We start from the raw sequence: 650 nt of genomic DNA on the forward strand, positions 1-650 counted from the left end.
CACCAATGTGAGGCTATATGTTACAAACACGCAGCAATTTGGGTTGGAAATTCAGCAAAAACAACAAAGTGAATGAGGAAAAATAGGATGTGGAAAACGCTGAATTTTAGGTTTTCCTCTTGAAACATTGCCTTTCCCCATAGCCAAAAAGGAAAAATGTAGCAGAATAGTCAACATTGTCCCCATATAAAGGAGCCCTGATATTCTATGGAGAGGTTTCTCAGCACGCCCAGCCTCTGTACACCATATACTGCCTAGGTTAGGAGTAGTAGTACTTGTAGTGCCACGCTGCCCGGGCTGTGATTGGGCACTGGGCTGTCTTTGGGGCTGCCCCCTCACTGTATACACCTCCTCTAGCTGTCAGTATACAGTGAGAGCTCCAGTGCCTGCACAGCCCTCAGCTCTCACACACAGCAGGACTATCTATACACTCCCATAGCAAATGGCGTGAAGTTACCTGCAGCCGCCTGGATGATGGAGGACAAGTTCACCTCCACCTTACATCCTCTGCTGGACTACGGGGCCGGCCTCTTCCTCTTAATTGTAGGTAAGTCAGCCAAGCATGCTTTATATGGGGTGGAAGGGGTTAAGCGCGCAGACTGTGATATTGTAAAGCACTTGGCGGCGTCATCACCATTATTAGGATTTAT

The 650-nt window shown here is 48.0% G+C and overlaps 1 protein-coding gene across 1 annotated transcript in view; it reads left to right on the top strand.

Annotated features, from left to right (window-relative positions):
* The first annotated feature begins 395 nt into the window (after positions 1-395).
* LOC142196847 (opsin-5-like) overlaps positions 396-650 on the top strand; it is a 16,320-nt gene continuing 16,065 nt past the window's right edge. The window contains exon 1 of the mRNA XM_075266830.1: positions 396-547. Coding sequence (XP_075122931.1) covers positions 472-547 — 76 coding nt within the window. The 5' untranslated portion in view covers positions 396-471. The remainder of the gene's footprint in view (positions 548-650) is intronic.

Source organism: Leptodactylus fuscus, chromosome 3 (genome assembly GCF_031893055.1).
Source record: "Leptodactylus fuscus isolate aLepFus1 chromosome 3, aLepFus1.hap2, whole genome shotgun sequence".
In the NCBI taxonomy this organism is placed as follows: domain Eukaryota; kingdom Metazoa; phylum Chordata; class Amphibia; order Anura; family Leptodactylidae; genus Leptodactylus; species Leptodactylus fuscus.